Below are 16,497 nucleotides of genomic sequence, written 5' to 3' on the forward strand. Positions count from 1 at the left end.
CATTTATATTCTCTCTTTATTATTTTGTAGTATTTATGTTGAGTGCCAAAAAAAATCCTTATACATTTGCACAAAAATTTCAAAGAACAATATCCTAAAATTAGCAAAGAAAAATACTTTAAAAATAACTAGAATAGTTTGTTAAAAAATTATGATTAATTATTGATTAAACTAATAAAAAGCTACTATTTATTAATAGAACAACGAGATGTATGACCCTAATAATTATAAATATTTCAAGAAAGAGCTTTTCTTAAAATTTTGCGAAGGATGGAGATTCGGGAAAAAAGTTGAAATGAGATTCATAGAGATAAAGATTTTTCCAATTCAAAAATTCCATGCCAAACATATAAGGATGGAATGGACAAGTTGGAAAAGTCTTTTGATAGTAAGCAAATTTTGTATACTAAATGACCGTACGTGCATTAAAGTCTATTATAGTCACTTCAAGAAACCAACTGAAATTTTTATGTCTCAAGTAGATAGATTCAAATCACTAAGCTCAGTGGCCACCAGGGAGGGATTAAATCCTTTTTTGGGCCGTAGACGAGGGTTCAAACCCTCACCTGCAGCAGAAAAAATCTAAGGATCGTACTATAATATTTTATTGATTTAGTTGGGTCTGTATATCCACTTGTTCCTAATACACAAGTCTCCTTAGGCTTTTCCTCCCCCCTAAATTAGGATAGAATAGGTAATACAAAAAAGAAAAAAAAAAGTAGATAGATTCAAATTTTATCTTATTAAAATTGTCAGAATGTAAGGTCCAACAAAATTATTTTATTATTCAAAGATAAATGTAACTGAGCATATAATATTAAAAAAGGACGGTAAAATGTAAAGTCTAAAAAACTTATTTTATCATTCAAAAATGAATTTAATTGAGCATACGATATTCTAAAAGAACGATAAAATATAAGGTCTGAAAAACTTATTTTATCATTGAAAGATGAATTTAAGCCAGCATACGATGATATCTAAAAGAACGGTAAAGTCTCTGCCGAGGAATATAATTCTTTAATTTTTTTTAAAAAAAGAAGCTAACGGGACGGTGGGCGTGGGCCGCAGCTGACGATTCAACTGAACAAAACAATCAAAGTAAAAGTATTCTTGCTCACGACTATTCGTAACTGACGTAATAAAAAGCAAACCTAAAAATGGCTAAGAAATTTCCGTATAATTATTTATCGGCGAAAGTTGTACGCTGTCGCCTGTCGGTTTTAAATTGTTTCTTAAACGAAGTTGAAATTTCTGTTTCAAAAATAAAAAAAAAGCATAAAATCAAAATTCCTCTGAATTTCTCTTTCTTCTCCCCACACACACAGACACACACTACCCACGCAGACAGCACAGTTTCCTCCCTCCTTCCAAAAAAGAAGGAAAAAAATTGATAAAAAAAGGAAAATTGTGGCAAACACATTTTGCCTTTTTGGATTTTGATCTCAGAGGTAAATTTCCTGGATTTTAAACCCTAAATTTTCCTTAATTCTCTCATTTTATGGCAAAAGATTATTTTTTTTGGTTCGTCTGTTTTTGGTTTAGGATTTCTTCTGTTCCCCTTTTTTGGAGCAACAAATTGTTCTTTTTTTTTTTTTTAATTTTGCTTTTCTTATTATACTTCATGTTGTATCTAGCTTGGGGAAACTTATTTGCGTTTACTTTTTTCTTGCATTTGAATTCTGATATCTGCTGAATCATCAATTGAGGTAGTTGAAGAATAGTGGAATTGTATATAGAATTTGAATTTTGGAAAATGAAGATGAATTATTAATTTCTGGTCTGATTTTTCTGCCTTTATTTGCATGTCATTGACCTGGTTGTTTAATGCTCTGGATTTGTCCCTGCCAGCTTAAATTTTTTTTCTTTGTTTTCTAAATTTACTATTTTTTTTTAATTTCTTTGGGTTTTTGTTGATTGAATTTAAAGTTGTGCATATTTTGACTAACAGGCCTCAAGGTTTTTTGGGTCTTTGGTTACAGCTTGCACCGTTATGACATCCTCTCTTCACAACCTCTCAGGTATTTTCCTTGCCGAGATTTTTCTAAATTGCTGTAAAGAAATAATGTTGTTTGAAGGACTCTGTGGAACCATCTTCTTAGGAATGCGAATAATTTCATTTTTGTCGACATGTTAAAGGTCGAAATTATAGGTGCATTACTAGTGTACTCCAGTTGAACTGACAATTTAGGCACAGCTAAGTGATTCTTGCTTTTATGGCCAATTTTTTTAAAAAAGGCTACTTTGGAAGTGTGGACGAATCAAGCCAATATGGGATGTATGGTCAGCGGTTATGTAAGGCATCACCTGTGCTTGATTTCAAAATCTGTAGTCCCTTCTAGTTTCATTTCAAAATCCATGGGTTAAATTAAGTGGTTGAGAAGAACAAGTGCTAATCTTGTATGAATTTTTCATTGTCAAATCTGTGTACTGGATTATCATGACAATAGTTAAAGAAGATATTGAGACTCTTAGAATGGACTGTGTTCATTTCTAGGCAAATGACTACATGCATCTATATTCATCTTATGTCAAGGCAAGTTGCCCATATGAAGATTTAGGAATAATGTTGACCTGTCTGGACTCTTATAGTTATTACAGTGTTGGGGCCTTGATGATTTTTAGCCGATTTTCAAATATCTTTATTTTATGGGGGCTTGACTTAAACCTTTCATTTATTTTATCAAATTATTTATAAATTGTCAGAGAGATATTAGCTGATTAATTAATTAGACCTTTTTTTCTGATAAATTTCTCGTGTTGCTCATTTGTTTTCCAAAAATTTGGAGTTGGAAAGAAATCTTTATTTCGATTATTCAAAATTCTAGTGGTTGTTTCCTGCCTTTCCACAGTTTAAGCCAATTGTGTAGTCTAAAATAGGCCTCTGTTTTCTAATATTTTTACTAACTTGATGCTTTTTAGATAATGGTGAGGCTGACGAGCAACAAAGTCACTCAGAATCTCTGTTCCAGTCTGCTTGTCAGGTGACTGGAATATCGCATCCTGTCATGACTGCACCAAGTATGCAGTATGCGGCGCCTCCACAACTTGGAGCTGGAATTACAATGGTAAGCTTATGGAACAAAATTATCTGTAGTCTGCTGAATTTTGGATCAGTGAAGTTCTAACCGTGTAACTTGTTGTGTCATTTAATTTCTCTCATCCATCACATTCATTTGAACAAATATGTACATAAATAAGCCACTGGTTGTTTTGATAATCTTTTGTAGTGTAAATTAAAGCCTGTTAAAGAATATATGAAATTGAATATTTTGCATAATCAAGCCTTTAAAGATAAACACAACTTCTTTGATGTGTTTGTGTGAGAGAGGGCGAAAACCAAGGGTTGTTTGAGGGTAGATGGTAACATTAAAGACATAGAGAAAATGTACCACAAATAAGTTCGAGTGAATTTGAAGAAAGAAAGTTGAGCAAGTTCATGAAATGGTTGTTGACATGGAAACATGTCTGTATATCTTATTGTATTGATGATGCTCTGTATAAGAAAAACTTTCTTGTGATTCTGTAGATTTTGCTTTATGAGCACCATATGGACTTCAAAATCTTAGTATATGCATCTGGAGATAGATATAGGCAATATCAGCTCTGAAGAAGCTAGGCTCCGTGAAAACTTGAAGAATTTAGCATTTTGAGAGAAAGCATTTACTTTCTAGTTAAAGACCAATGTCTTAGGAAAAAGTAGTAACTAAACCCTAATTGAAAGACAATTCATGTTGATATTGGTGCTTTCTGTTTGGACTGTTAACTTCACAGATCAGATAAGAGGTTTTTTTTCAAACATGGGCAAGAACTCTGATGGGTGGTTTTTGAGGATGTTTTGGTGGCTCTAGGTTGTACTATGTGGAGTGTTTGATGTAATGTTTGTTCTGCAGGGTAGATGTAGGGAAAACTGAAAAAACTTGGCCTTGTGTGTTGCCCTTATTGGATACCATATGGAGGAATAGAAGTACTTTCGAGAGCTCAGAAAGTGCTATATGCTACAAGACTAGATTTGTACTGATATTTTGGAGTTTGCAATACATTTCCAGTTGATTAATAGATTACTTTTTTCATGGACTATGCTGTGGTTTTTTAATAGCACTTGAAAAATGTTAACTTTGTTTATGTTTCGTTTATGTTATGTGTATACACGGTAAGCAATACTACTCTTATGTTACTTTATGTAGAGGTCAATTATATACCCCAAGGTACCACATAGGCCTCGCACTTAACTGTGGAAGATTTGTCACTTGAAAAATTGATTATGCATTCTATTCTTTTTCTTTCTTTTTTTTTTATTTTGTCAAGGATGGCAATCATTTGCAATTTGATTTGTTAGTGGCCAAAATAATCAAGAAGAAAAAGGCACACCCTTATCATTTGTAATTACGTGTTTTGTCTTGAAAGATGATTAATTTATATCTTCACCAGTACATGTGCATGAGCATATTAAAGGTAGTATAGTTTATTGGAATAAAGTCTTTGAATTTGCACAATGTGTTGGTTTTGAAATTTAAAGTTCTTAATATTGTTATACAATTTGAATAGTTTATTTTTTTAGCTTTCCTGATCCAGATGCCATGGGTATTAGTAGTTCAAAAATTGCTATTCCTGGTTTTGAATTCTTCTTTCTGGAGAAATGAGTATTTCGTATGGAAATGTTAATGAAGCTCTGGTGTGTGACTTATGGATTGAATTGGGGAGAAAGCAGATCTGTCAACTTTGCTACTGAAAGTTTAATTGCTGACATCAAATGTTAGATGAAATGAGAAGACTCTATTGAATGGAGACAAGGAACTTAAAAAGCTGTATATATTCATAAATATATGTTTGATATGTGTAGGTGTGCACATAGACTGCATGTATAACATATGCCCTAGATGGAATCAAGGGCCTTATTAATGGAAGAAAAGGAACTTGAGCATTTAGAAGGTCTATAATGGGCAAAACATAATGGTGTCCTAAACAGGAATGGCTCCTTACACTTGCAATGATGGGCATGATCGGATTATGCATAGAGTCGTATAACTTAAAACTCTGGGAATCCAAATGTTGGCTTCCATGTTCATCCTGGAATGTCGCCCTTTGAGAATGATGAGTATGATAGGATTGTCTACTAATACTTATTGTTCTTGTTATATGTTGAAACTCTTTCCCATATGGATATATAGACCCAAAATGAAACAGAAGAAACATTTTAACTGTTTAATTGGTAACTCAAGGTAAGAGTTTGAACAGTTCCTAAGTACGACTTTTCTGTGTGTCTGACATGTTGTAGGACTCCTCAAGCAGTCAGCCCTCTATAGTATGATTGAGTTACATGTATGATGTATCTAGGATGTTGTCCATGTCTATTTCTATATGTATCTGCTGGGAAGAATATTAGGTTGTCTTTAGTGTTTCTGTGATGCCTCTTTTGGGGAGAATTCGAGCATAATGCTTGAGTGCCATTCTTCAATTAAATGTTTTAATTTACTTTAGATAACAAGACAAAGAGTTTGATGTTTCTTGCCCCTTAAAGTTTCCATACCACATCTTTTCTCGTTTCTTTTTTCATTCTTATAAAGGCGTCTTGGCTCCCAAGGAGATAAGGGATTTGAGTATGGAAGGTTATCCTCAAATTATGTAATGGTCTACTCAGGTGTAGATAGGAACTTTTAGACCCTAAGCACCAATAAGACACTAAACCCCTAGTATTTAGTGAGTAAATTAATAACTTTTTGCACATAATGAAGTCGTCCCTACATATGATAGCAATAAATTGCCTACATAATTCTTTCGAATATTTCCTATGTTTTTCTTTTCTAAATATATTCTTTGTTCTTTCTAACACTTAGTGTTGCATAAAACATTGTCTAGAAAAAATATCGTTGTAAGGGACAGTTTTTTCACACGAGTTAACCACAAAATATCATGCCTAATGCTCAGACAAAAATAAATGGAAAAGAATCACATCTGGTGAACCATAAGACTAGTTTTATCACACATGATCCTGTAGTAATCAGAATCTCATTGGATTATGCTTAAATTTCAAAAAAAAAAAGAGCAGATTTTTTGCGAGAAATATTCATAGTATGGTAAAATTTGATTATACATAATAAAAATTAAAGTTTACATTACACATCAGGTAGGCCCAATTAAATAGCTTTTATAAAGCGAGTGTAAAATTAGAAAACATGTAAAAGATAAAAAGATTGGAATAATAATCACAATAATACTGCAAGCAAATCATTTCTATTATTTGAAAGCGTAAATTGGAATAAGGAATAAAGCTTGAAGGAAACCCATTATATGTTAAGGGCTTCAATGTCATTATGGCATTTAGGGTATGGATTTAGGATAGGAGGGTGTGGATTTAGCCCATCCCTTTAGATTTGTCTTTATTTGTCTTTAGCTTTTTCTTCAAATTATGTGATTATCTTTATTTAGCTTTATCTTGAGTTTATTTCAAATCATCTTCGTGCTACTTCATCAAAATAATTCAATAACTGAACTCTGTGTCTTCTTTGGAGCAAATGAAGTAAATTCAACTTGTACTTCTGATAGCGATAAGTGGCAAAAGTCCACTAAGGTTATAGGAGACGTGGGAAGGATATGTCAAATGCCCAGGCATTGATTTGGCATGCTTTTGATGACAAGGAACCAACTTGGGAGTTGGCCTGAATCCTATGGAGTTTATCTTCTGATTTCTGTTGGCAGGGGTATTTTAGTAATTTGAATTAGATGCAGGAATTTTATGTTTACAGTAATTTTTGTTTAGTAGTTATTCTTGGTAATTAGTAAGTTGGTTGTTATAGGGAATAAGAAAGCTTAGCCTTCTAGCTTTCTAGTTATAATTCTATTCTAGTTAGGAATCCTAATTAGGATTGGAAAGGGATTTGTCCTAGATAGGAATCCTAATTAGGATTGGAAAGGGATTTGTCCTAGTGTCTATAAATATCAACTTCTCCACAAAGAGAAGGCAGTTTTTGGTCATTTAATAAAATATTCCTGCAGACTTAACGTCTCCCTTAGGGCTGTGTGATGCATCCCAACTTTAGGTGTGAGGCCTAAAGATTTCTAGGAGTGATTCCTAGAACTACCAGCCAGTTTTACCTTCTTAAGCATAATCTGCCAGCCTATTTCAAGTTGCTATTTTAAGTTCGGTGATATTCAATATATAAGCCCTTCTACAACACTGTTCTGCCCACCAAGTGTTTGTGCTGCGTCAACTTCTTTTTCACTTTGATTAGAAATGGAAGTCTTACGAATTCACTATTTATTCTACTGCTTAACCCGTAGGCTTGGATGGCATAATTTTTGAGCCTAATGTAATGTATTTGCTCTTCAAGTTGTTCTAACTGGAGGTCTCTATGTCACAGGCACAAGCTGGTTACCCTTATCCAGATCCTTACTATAGAAGTATCTTTGCTCCCTATGATAATAAGCCATATCCTGCGCAACCCTATCCTACACAACCGATGGTATTCCATTCAACTTAAACTCTTTATCTACTATTGCTTAATGTAGATTAGATTTGGTCTTGATAACGTAACCTTTAGCCACCAAAGTAGGGGGCATTTGATATCTGGCTTTTATCAGGTCCACCTTCAGTTGATGGGAATTCAGCAAGCTGGTGTTCCTTTGCCATCTGATGCTGTTGAAGAACCTGTTTTTGTCAATGCAAAACAATATCATGGCATCTTGAGACGCCGACAGTCTCGTGCTAAAGCTGAGTCAGAAAATAAAGCTCTTAAGTCTAGAAAGGTGTGCTATGAGCTTACATGCAATCTACTTAGCTAGTTAAAATTCGTTGGTTCATCGATTGGTTTATTATCTTTTGCAAATTGTCTTTGTTCGTAGATCCGCCCTCAGTTTCTGATTGATGTTGGTACTTGCTCATATAAATTATGAATTCTCAACCTAAATGGTTTTAGGCTGGTGTTTTATATTGTTTGACCTATGATGAGGTATTAGACTGATTTAGTTAGATCACTAGTACTTTAGTGTGCTTTAGCTCTAACTAATTGAAAATATCTAATACAGAGATTTTACAGTAAAAGATTCTCCATTTACCTTGAATAATAAATGTACACTTCGTTACATACTGACAAGAATTCTTCATTTCAATGCTGTAGTTTAATCCAGAAAAAAATTCTGAAAGAATATTTAAGAATTTGGGTTTAAAAAATAGAATTAGAGTCAATGTTTTCAGAAGTCTTTCCTCAAGCGGAAATATCTAAGAAGCAGAGTTTTGTGAACATTTGAGTCCTGTTTTTATCCATGTCTACGTTGACTTTCCTGAGTATCGAACTAGTTATGTAAATGTTGTATGTCGATCATTCTTCTGACAAATGATTGGGAGAATTATGTGTTGTGGGAGAATATGGCTTTCTTTTTTTGACTTGTTCAAGTCTTTGAACCTTTTCAGAGTTGCTTGAGGTTACAAAAAAATTTGAGCATAGACTCACTCTAGGGAAGTATGAATATGTCGACCCTGGCGGCGCTTTATTACTTCAACGTTAATAATAAATTCTGATAGGATATGGTCATGACATGAAAATAGCAGGTTGCCTTGAGATTGTTTTCATAAGACCTATTAAAAATCGAGCTCAGTCATATTTTTAAGATAAACAGATGCACATATATTTTTACCACTATTCACAAGAAATTGTACGTTAGTAGCAGGAAGATGAGTTTAATAATTATATGTTTATGAACTCAACTATATAGTCAAATTGATGTATCTGAAACTATATCTTACTTACAATTTCATAATAGCACTAGAATATGTATATAAGAGATAACAAATTTATTGTTTTAAACTATTTAATCGATGATAGTGATGAATAAGCTAATTAGGTTAATGAGAACAAATAGGTTTTGTCAGTCAACATTGTTATAAGCAGATCAAGACATGAGTGAACTTGAAACTAATTGTGTGGGCTACGGCTGAGATTTCTCTAACATGACACTATCATCTCCAAGATATGTTTAACTTGCAACCTACTACATTTACTTACTGTCTACATAACTACCTACTCCATTTGCTTCTTTCTTTCTTTCTTCTTCTTCTTCTTCTTCTTCCTCTCTCTCTCTCTCTGGGGTAACTGGGCTCAGTATTGATTTTGGTATGACACCATTGCTTGATAATAACATTAGGTTTCCTTTTTCCTCGTGGCGCCTTGGCAAGCCAACATAAAAGCAATGTAAATATTGCCTTTTGGTTAATGTAATGTTACCATAGTTTGGTTTCCTCATGCATTTCATCTTTTCCAGTTTTATGACAAATTCCTAGTCTCTGGAAGGGAGAACTTCCCAGAGTATCTTGAAGAGGATTTGGATTGAAAGGTGGAACATGCCTCTTTCAAGTTTCCTGTATTACGGTGTCATTCAACCAATAGAAGGGAAGATTTTAGTAAGACTGGTGCTTGTCGCAATCTTGGATTGTGGGAGTTTGAAGAAATTTACATAATCTTGGACCTTTCGGCACTTTCAGTGTCTTGTTTTTATATTTTTAATGTTTATTCGCTGTTTTAGTAGTATTTGTTCTGTTTATTAGGGTTATTATACTAAAGATTTGTGTTACATCCTGTAATTGTTTGAAATGGGTCGCAGTTTTAGGTCAAGCAAATAAAGATTTATGTTATTTTTTTTCTTTCAAATTTGATTTTTTGGTCAAATTTGGGATCTGTCTTCTTTTCCACAAGAAAGCTGCATAAAGAACTTCAAAGCTGCTTGAAGGATCTTATCTTAGTTTTGATTAAGTAGAAAGTAGAAAACTTCATCTTGTAGTTGAGAGTGGGAACCAATGGCATATGATGTTCGAGGTATTAAATGTGGAGGCTTACTAGTAATCGTGAAAACAGTGTACCAAGTCTACAAGCTGAGAGATGTACTCTATAACAGCAATTGATAAAGATAAACTAGTTTCAGGATCTTATGCAATAGTTTATGCATTGAGATAATTACCACTTATCATGCAGTGAAATGCACTTTAAGCTTATTACTTGAAGCAGAGAGGTAGTGCAAATAACAGTTAAGATCTAGTGTTTATTGCTGGCAACAATGGGTAATTGTTAGTGATTGATTCAAAACAGCATGCCTGGTAAACATACTGCACTATCCGCAAATATATGAATAGATAAAAGCACAGGAGTTTAACAGGTAAAGTACTACCTTGTGCTTTTCTGTACCTGTTTGTGGTAAAACAGTATTGTGTATCCCAGGTTTACACTCGGTTATGGTTCAAACTCATTGTATTGTGTATGTCAGGAATTCGAGTTTTGATAATTTAGCTCTTTGGCATTTCATTGTTGTATTTTACCCTTGGAATTTTCATAAATATTCTCCAAGTGCCTAGAGTATATACTCGGAAATGTTAATGTTGTTCATTCTACTCTGTATGCTATTCTTTTGGCAAAACTTTTGGTACCAATGGTTAGGAACTTATAAAGAAAACCACTCTTGCAGCCTTATTTGCATGAATCTCGGCACTTGCATGCACTGAGACGAGCCAGAGGAACTGGAGGCCGTTTTCTCAATGCAAAGAAAGATGAAAACACCCAGAAAGAGAATGATTCAGGTGATAATCCAGATTCAGACATCAGTCTTACTGCCAAGAAGGATGGTCATGCTTCTTCAGAAAGTGCTTCGTGAAGTTATGATAGCAATGCAAAACATTGGAGGCTGAGGCACCCAGAAGACAATGATCATCTGAAGCACTTAAAATGCAATAGTTTTAGTTCTGCAGGTTTGTTAGCTTAGGCAGGCTTAGTATTTGTAGTCAGTCTGTATAGGATCAGCAACAGGCTTGTGCGAAGGTGCTACTGGAGGCTGCAGGGTTACTTATTCTTGAAGTGTAGTAAGAGTTAGCGTCTTTTCCGGTAACGGCTTAGCATTGTGCTTTTTCTTCCCTTTCAAAGTTGGAAGTCTTTAGTTGTATGATGATGTTTTATGGGTCAGAAATGTAACGAGTATTGTTGTGTAGTATGCTTGATCATTGCATTGCTGCTGATTGTCCATATTGGTGAATAAAAGTGGAAGCCTTGCCTGAAAATAGATTGAAGCTTGAATTGCATGGATTCAAAGAATACATCTTTTGCATAACGACCCGACTTTTATTCTCCGAGTGATAGTAGCTCTCCATACTAAAGTCCTAGTGACTTTGGCACGTCACACGACTATTCAGTCTTAAAATGTGCTCTAATTTGGATTTAAAGAATACATCTTTTGCATAATTATGCTGGTTAAGGGGTACTTTTCAAAACTTCTAGTTTAGGTAGACAGAATTTGGACACGAGAGACTCTTAAATTTTGCATGAAGAGTATAATACGGAGTTGTAAATTTGCAATTGATGGAAAATTGCTGCTTAGCATTTGATAAATTAGTTAGCAGAACTTGAACCTCTGTGCCTTTCCAAACCATCCTATGAGCTTGGTTACCGTTCAATTTGAGGGTTGATTTTTCCTTATACGGCAGAACATTCAGGCATAAGAATTTAGGTCCAAGGAAGAAAGTATTTGGAGAATCAAAAAATGGCTAGACACTTCTAATTCTCAAGTATTACGAAATACCTTTAAGCTGTTCTGAGGATTGAAGGCTGTGTTGCTTTAACATTGTTAAGGTAAAAGATGCACTTGGAACTCAATGTTCGAAAAATGTGTCTGACAATGGCAATCAAGAGACCAACTCTTCTTAACGTTGCATATAGTGAGAGCAATTCTTCCATCAGAAGCACTTCATAGACACTAATTTCTTGCATACTCTAGAATTTCCCTATTTAGCGGTAACGTTTGTTTGAATGGAAATGCTCAGAATGGCATGATTGATTCCAACCCCGAAGAATGCGATCTATTTTCTTGAAGGGTTTATGAAATAGTAGCCTGCTTGTAACGAAATCTTTCTTATTTCACCTTCTTCTAATATTTGGTCTTTTCTTCCTTTTGCCGTTATTCTAGCTGTGATCAGCAGTTGCTATAGAGTTATAATAGTGCTTCAAGATCCCAGGTATCAAGTCTTTCCTTTGTTTAGTTACCAAATATCCAAAAAGAAAATCCTGCAAGCCAGAAAGCATAAAAATGTGTAGACCTAAGTTTTATAGTTAAAATCATTAGCCAAACACTTCAAGAAGCTAATCATACTTCACGAAATTCTGGTTTTAGTGCTTCCAGAAAAGGATAAAAGTTTGTATACTGATCAAGGATTTACATCCAATTTTCTTTTTCATCCATTTGAAGAAGCTGTTAACCAAAGGAAACAGCCAGAGAAGCTCAAAACATTGATATGACACAATCAGGTAGAAAGCATTTGCTGGTAAACATAGATGATTACAGGACAACTGCAAGTCCTTCCTTTTTGGAAGCAAGCACAGGCTTCTTATTCCCAGGGAATGCAGTGCGTGAGATGTCAACCAAAGCCTTGAAACTGTGTGGTTCATGCATAGAAAGTTCTGACAGGACTTTCCTGTTCAGTTGGATGTTCTCCTTCATCAGACCATGCATAAAGTTACCGTAGTTAACCTATAAACAAAGTCAAAGAGAAAGGTTAATCATCTGCAGAAGACCATGAAACAAAAGATGAGGTCAATCAAATTGGTCAGATGAGTAAAATCCTGAAATCATGGATTTTGAAACAAGCACAGTATTCAGAAGAGAAATTTGTCATCCCAGAGAGAATCAATCCCAAAATGCAGCATCACCCGGAATACTCGTCTTGAACCAAAAATGGAATGGAATGGTAGAAATAGAAATGACAAAAGTACAGTGCACATATCAAGGACAGGGAAGCTGACTTATCCAAATAACCAAGGAAAGGTAAATGAATTAGTTAAGAAAACAAGCATCATAGGCCATTGAAAGGCTTTCTGAAAACCCAATTCTTATAATTAGAGATTGTTCATGTGAGCCCATAAAAATGAAAAATGGCTATTCAAACTTTTTTCTAAGGTGCCTGCAGTGTGTCAATTGCCTGAAATTCTGACAAATTCAAATCCAAAGAGAGACGTAATGGTTGAGAGAAGCAATCAAGTCTATAAGTACAGAACCGTTTCGTTGGAGAGGAGAGATAATTGCTTATTGTAAGAAATAAATGACAACACCTTTGAGAGTTGGATCGCTCAGTAGGTAATAAGAGATGTGCTAACGAGCAGGTATTCCACTACTAAAGCATCATCAACCGTTTCAAGTAGAGAATTCAAAAATATATAAAGTAGAAACAGAAAAATATCATCTATATTTCGCAAACAACCAGGGAAGAAAACGCGTATCAGGGCTAATGGTAGTGAATATGATAGATTTGGTCGTATACACTGAGAAATTGCACATACCTACATGTTCTGAGATGTAATCAACAAAATGCAATTCCAGACAATCTACCCTAAGACAATAAATCTTATCCTGACAATTTACAGGCTAAATATGTTCATAATATATATTGTCCATATAATCCTCTTTACAAGCTCAAAAAAGACCAAAGTTAAAGGAATAACAAATCTAAAATGAATTGCTCTCTCTTTTTTCCTATGGCTTAGACCCATATGAGCTATTGATTTCCAATAAGGTGAATATGTAGCAACCTCATGTAACTTCATTTTACTATCTACATATGAATTTCAAGGATAGAGATGCCTCTGTGTGCAAAATCATAAATAAACATATATAAACAGTATACCTATTCAAATTTAGTCTACATAAAATACATCTATGAAAAACGTTCCTCACATTATCAGAGCTCCAAGCGTGCAGAAGTCAGGGATGACAAAAAAAGTTAACTATTTCCATTTTCAACAGCACATATAAAGAATAAATCATTTGAGCCGCTTCTCCCACCAGTTCCAGACTTTAATATTGAAACAGCAGCAAGAATAGGAAAACCTATCCAAGATTTGCTTTATGCAGACAAATGTTTTTCATAATAGGAAATAAGAATTATCCATTTAAGAGCACAAAGGATCAATTGAGGAAAATATACAGCCTCCACATGAGGAACACCAATATTGGCCCTATCTCCATTATCATGATATTCCAAATTATCTTCCATATAATGACAATTGTCACCAATTCATTTAAAAATGATGAAGTTCTTGTCAAAATGCACAATGTCTGGGTGCTTTTCTAATGAGTCATTATAGGTTTCACAAAAGTGGAGAATTGGTTGAACTTTTGTATGGTTCATTTGGGATATTAAGTCTGAACATTGTTACCAAACACAGTTGATTGTTGTGTATGGACTTTGTTGCCATTGTTACAAATGTTCTGGACTGAGGATAAATGAATGTAGCACTCCGTCAGAGACATCATGAGAGAGATGGTTGGATCTCCTAAAAAAAGAAACTCCTAAGTTGGAACTTGTAAGCAATGGTGGTCACAGGTATTCTCCGAGAGAAAGTGAGTAGAAAAGCAAGCCCCAGTGGAGGGATAAAATTTAACAAAAAAAAGGCTTCAGAGCTCATTGTGCAGCCAATACTGCCCTTCGTCTTTGTCCCTAACGCCTCCTCTATTCTAGGAATTGTACCAATCATTTATTACCTTCAAAATTTTGCAGAATTCTGCTTCTTAATCACCTTGTATCAATTAACAGAGCCAAAAATTCATATAAAGCTTTCTGTCCCTTTATATTTGCCTCATTCAAGAACTTTGGCTTCTTTGCAAGCCACCTTTTTGGGTTTTATCTGAGGGCCTACATATTTTACGCTGTAGGCTTTGCCTCAAATATGCGCATTTTTCGTGTTCGCTAGAACATGGACTAACTGAGACATTTTGCCTTTGCCTCGCCTTGAGGACTGCCCTTAAAAGCGTCCTTAAAGCATTGATTAAGATCTCCCCTCCTCCCAGCCCCTAAATATAAATCCATCAAAATTTAAAACAAAATGAATCTCTTGCCTATATTTGCCACAACAGGCGAGGAAAAAAGGCATTCTTGAAGAGCACATACCATTCAAAACACTAACAAAATGAAGCATTTAACCAACAAAAAAATAATCAACCAAATAAATCGCCTTTCTCCACAGAATAGTTGGAAACCATTCAATATCTTAACCCATTTAAGCTTCAAATAAACCAGAAACATCAACATATTGACACCTAAATCCAGATTTATCAAGCAACCAAAAATACAGCCCAACAATCAAAGGTTGGAAGGGGGGGGCGTACTCAAATGAAAAAAAAAATTAATTCACAAGAAAATGTAAAGAAAAATAAAAAAGACACTAGAGCTAGCTGCAATTACCCCGTGTTGGCGAGTGCCGGCGTTGATACGTTCAATCCAAAGGGACCGCATATCTCGCTTCTTATTGCGGCGGTCTCTGTAGGAGTATTGAAGGGCTTTCTCCACCCTTTCTCTGGCAATTCTGATGCAGTTTTTTGCTCTTCCTCTGAAACCCTTTGCTAATTTGAAGACCTCTTTCTTGTTCATTGTTCCTCTCTCACTCTCTCTCTGGGTTTAATCTTTCTCCTCTGCAAACTCTCCTCTTTCTCTTGGCTTCCCTTTCTGGTGGGTGGGGGTTTTGGGTTTTAGCCCGCTTGGTCGACTGGTTTTGGGTGAGTGATCCATTTTATTACTGGTGAAATGGGAATATTTGCAAGAAGGTACCGGGCAGATGGATTGCACTTGAATAGTCCTCCAACTTTTTACTTGAACCAGCAATCTTTCTTTTTGGCCGATTTAGGAGCCGTTTGGTTGGAATTCCATAATCAATATCACCATTAATGCCATAGAGTGGCCAATGATAATGGATTTTGATGAAAATTAATGGTATATTTGTTAATATAGAATGAGTTTTACAAATTTATTATTTTCTCTATTTCGTTGTTTTTTTCTTTTTTTTTTCCTTTTTTCCTTTATTTTTAGTGATGTAGCAGAGATTTTTTTCCCTTCATTTGTTGAAAGCTTGAAGATCCTAGCTCACACACCTATCCTTTAGGTGAAGTTGATGAACTCTGTGAGTTATCAATTGGCTTGCAAAATGCAATCCACAATTATTTATACCTTCTCAAAATGAAGCATCCCTTGATAATGAAGAACTATGGGTTCATATGAATTAGGTGTATTTGGAGGTGTTTCCGAGAAATTTTATTATAGGTATATATGTGAAAATGCTTTTATTATAGACTATTAGGTGTTTTTTAAGATGTTTTTGAGGGCTTTTTTTGAAAATGTTTTTGATGATGTATTTTGGAATATTTGTAAGATTTAAAATTTTAGTGGGATATATTTAAAAATTTTAAAAAAAAACTTCACCATCACCTACCACCTGCCACTGTCCCTCATCTTCTTCACTGGCGACCTTTTCCTCCTCTCTCTTACTCACATCTCTCCCCTCCCTCCCTTTTTCCTCCCCTGCATCCCACTGCCCCTTTCTCCTACGTCTTTGGTCTTGCCAGTCGCGACCAAATACCAGTGGTCACAATCGCACATCTAGACGCTAGAGAGAGAGGAAGTGTGAGGTGCGGAGAAGGAGGGGAGGAGAGAGAGAGAGAGAGAGAGAGAGGATGACCACCATGACCACCATTGGTGGTAGG

General features: G+C 34.9%; 2 protein-coding genes across 2 annotated transcripts; one reads left to right on the forward strand and one right to left on the reverse strand.

The window, feature by feature from the left end:
* Positions 1 to 1,206: 1,206 nt before the first annotated feature.
* LOC113709287 (nuclear transcription factor Y subunit A-7) lies at positions 1,207 to 11,035 on the forward strand. The gene is made up of 6 exons (XM_027232015.2): positions 1,207 to 1,448; positions 1,949 to 2,018; positions 2,920 to 3,065; positions 7,359 to 7,460; positions 7,579 to 7,743; positions 10,450 to 11,035. Exons 2-6 carry the CDS (start codon positions 1,991 to 1,993, stop codon positions 10,633 to 10,635), a joined length of 627 nt encoding a protein of 208 aa, XP_027087816.2. The 5' UTR covers positions 1,207 to 1,448; positions 1,949 to 1,990; the 3' UTR covers positions 10,636 to 11,035.
* Positions 11,036 to 12,089: 1,054 nt separating this feature from the next.
* Positions 12,090 to 15,519, reverse strand: LOC113709508 (uncharacterized). Its single transcript, XM_027232283.2, has 2 exons — positions 15,206 to 15,519; positions 12,090 to 12,498 (listed from the first exon to the last, which is right to left on the reverse strand). The coding sequence occupies exons 1-2, from the start codon at positions 15,389 to 15,391 to the stop codon at positions 12,307 to 12,309; spliced, it is 378 nt and encodes a 125-aa protein (XP_027088084.2). The 5' UTR covers positions 15,392 to 15,519; the 3' UTR covers positions 12,090 to 12,306.
* Between the last annotated feature and the right edge of the window lie 978 nt (positions 15,520 to 16,497).

Source organism: Coffea arabica, chromosome 9c (genome assembly GCF_036785885.1).
Source record: "Coffea arabica cultivar ET-39 chromosome 9c, Coffea Arabica ET-39 HiFi, whole genome shotgun sequence".
Lineage (NCBI taxonomy): Eukaryota > Viridiplantae > Streptophyta > Magnoliopsida > Gentianales > Rubiaceae > Coffea > Coffea arabica.

Bases quoted from the DNA above. Each gene is read 5' to 3' on its own strand.
- LOC113709287 (XM_027232015.2), top strand. From the start codon at position 1,991: ATGACATCCTCTCTTCACAACCTCTCAG. The intron at 3,066-7,358 runs GTAAGCTTATGG...TCTATGTCACAG, and splicing joins TTGGAGCTGGAATTACAATG to GCACAAGCTGGTTACCCTTA. The intron at 7,744-10,449 runs GTGTGCTATGAG...CCACTCTTGCAG, and splicing joins AAGCTCTTAAGTCTAGAAAG to CCTTATTTGCATGAATCTCG.
- LOC113709508 (XM_027232283.2), bottom strand. From the start codon at position 15,391: ATGAACAAGAAAGAGGTCTTCAAATTAGCAAAGGGTTTCAGAGGAAGA. The intron at 12,499-15,205 runs GTAATTGCAGCT...CTTTGTTTATAG, and splicing joins CCGGCACTCGCCAACACGGG to GTTAACTACGGTAACTTTAT.